Below are 1,006 nucleotides of genomic sequence, written 5' to 3' on the forward strand. Positions count from 1 at the left end.
GTTTGTTTTCTTTACACACTTAATGTATATTATTCTTGGATATATAAATGAGTTATCTGAGTGTTTGCAAAGAAGGAACCAAGATATTCTTAATGCAATATCACTTGTTAATATGGCAAAGACAAGAATGCAAGAATTGAGGTCTGATGGTTGGAATAATTTTCTTGAGAGGGACCACTTCATTTTGCGATAAACATGGTGTTGAAGTTCCTGCTATGGATGGTGATTATGTTCCTTATGGAAAATCAGCAAGGAAAGCTCGTGCCCAAAAGCAAACCAATGATGACCATTTCAGAAGAGAAGTATATATTGGTGTCATTGATCAAATAAGTCAAGAACTTGATAATCGGTTTGACGAGATTAATATGGAGTTGTTGTCTTGTATGTCGGCCTTCCGTCCTTCCAATTCATTTGTTTCTTTTGATGCACAGAAGCTATATAGACTAGCTGAGTTCTACCCAAAGGAGTTCTCAAATAATAATTTGCTCAAACTTGAATTGCAGCTCCATAATTATATTGATGACATGAGACATGATGATAGCTTCAAAGGTCTAGACAATATTGTTGATCTCTCAGTTAAGCTTGTTCAAATAAAGAGGCACAAAGTATATGATATGGTTTATGAGCTCCTCAAATTGGAATTGCATCTACCCGTGGCAACGACAAGTTTTAAATTGGTATTTTCTGCAATGGTTTTAGTGAAAATAAAGTTAAGAAATAAGATGGGAGATAGGTCTTTTGGATGATTGTCTAGTCACTTTCATTGAGCGGGATATTTTCTTTGAAGTTGATGAAGATGATATAACCAAGACATTTATGTCCCTTCAAAAACGTCGAATAAAATAGTCAGAAAATAGCATTATAATTCTCCGATTCTCTTTTATGCCTATATTTCAATTATTGGTATGGCTTTTGAACTATTTATACTATATCTAGTGGATGGTTTGAACTTAATCTATGAATTTAAACCTTATTGTGTTACTTAGTGCATATATACTGAATCACG

General features: G+C 33.6%; 1 protein-coding gene across 1 annotated transcript; it reads left to right on the forward strand.

Moving 5' to 3' along the window:
• Nucleotides 1-215: 215 nt before the first annotated feature.
• Nucleotides 216-746, forward strand: LOC136544640 (uncharacterized). Its single transcript, XM_066536727.1, has one exon. The coding sequence runs from the start codon at nt 216-218 to the stop codon at nt 744-746; it is 531 nt and encodes a 176-aa protein (XP_066392824.1).
• The last annotated feature ends 260 nt before the right edge of the window (nt 747-1,006 follow it).

This window comes from Miscanthus floridulus, chromosome 3, assembly GCF_019320115.1.
Source record: "Miscanthus floridulus cultivar M001 chromosome 3, ASM1932011v1, whole genome shotgun sequence".
NCBI lineage: Eukaryota > Viridiplantae > Streptophyta > Magnoliopsida > Poales > Poaceae > Miscanthus > Miscanthus floridulus.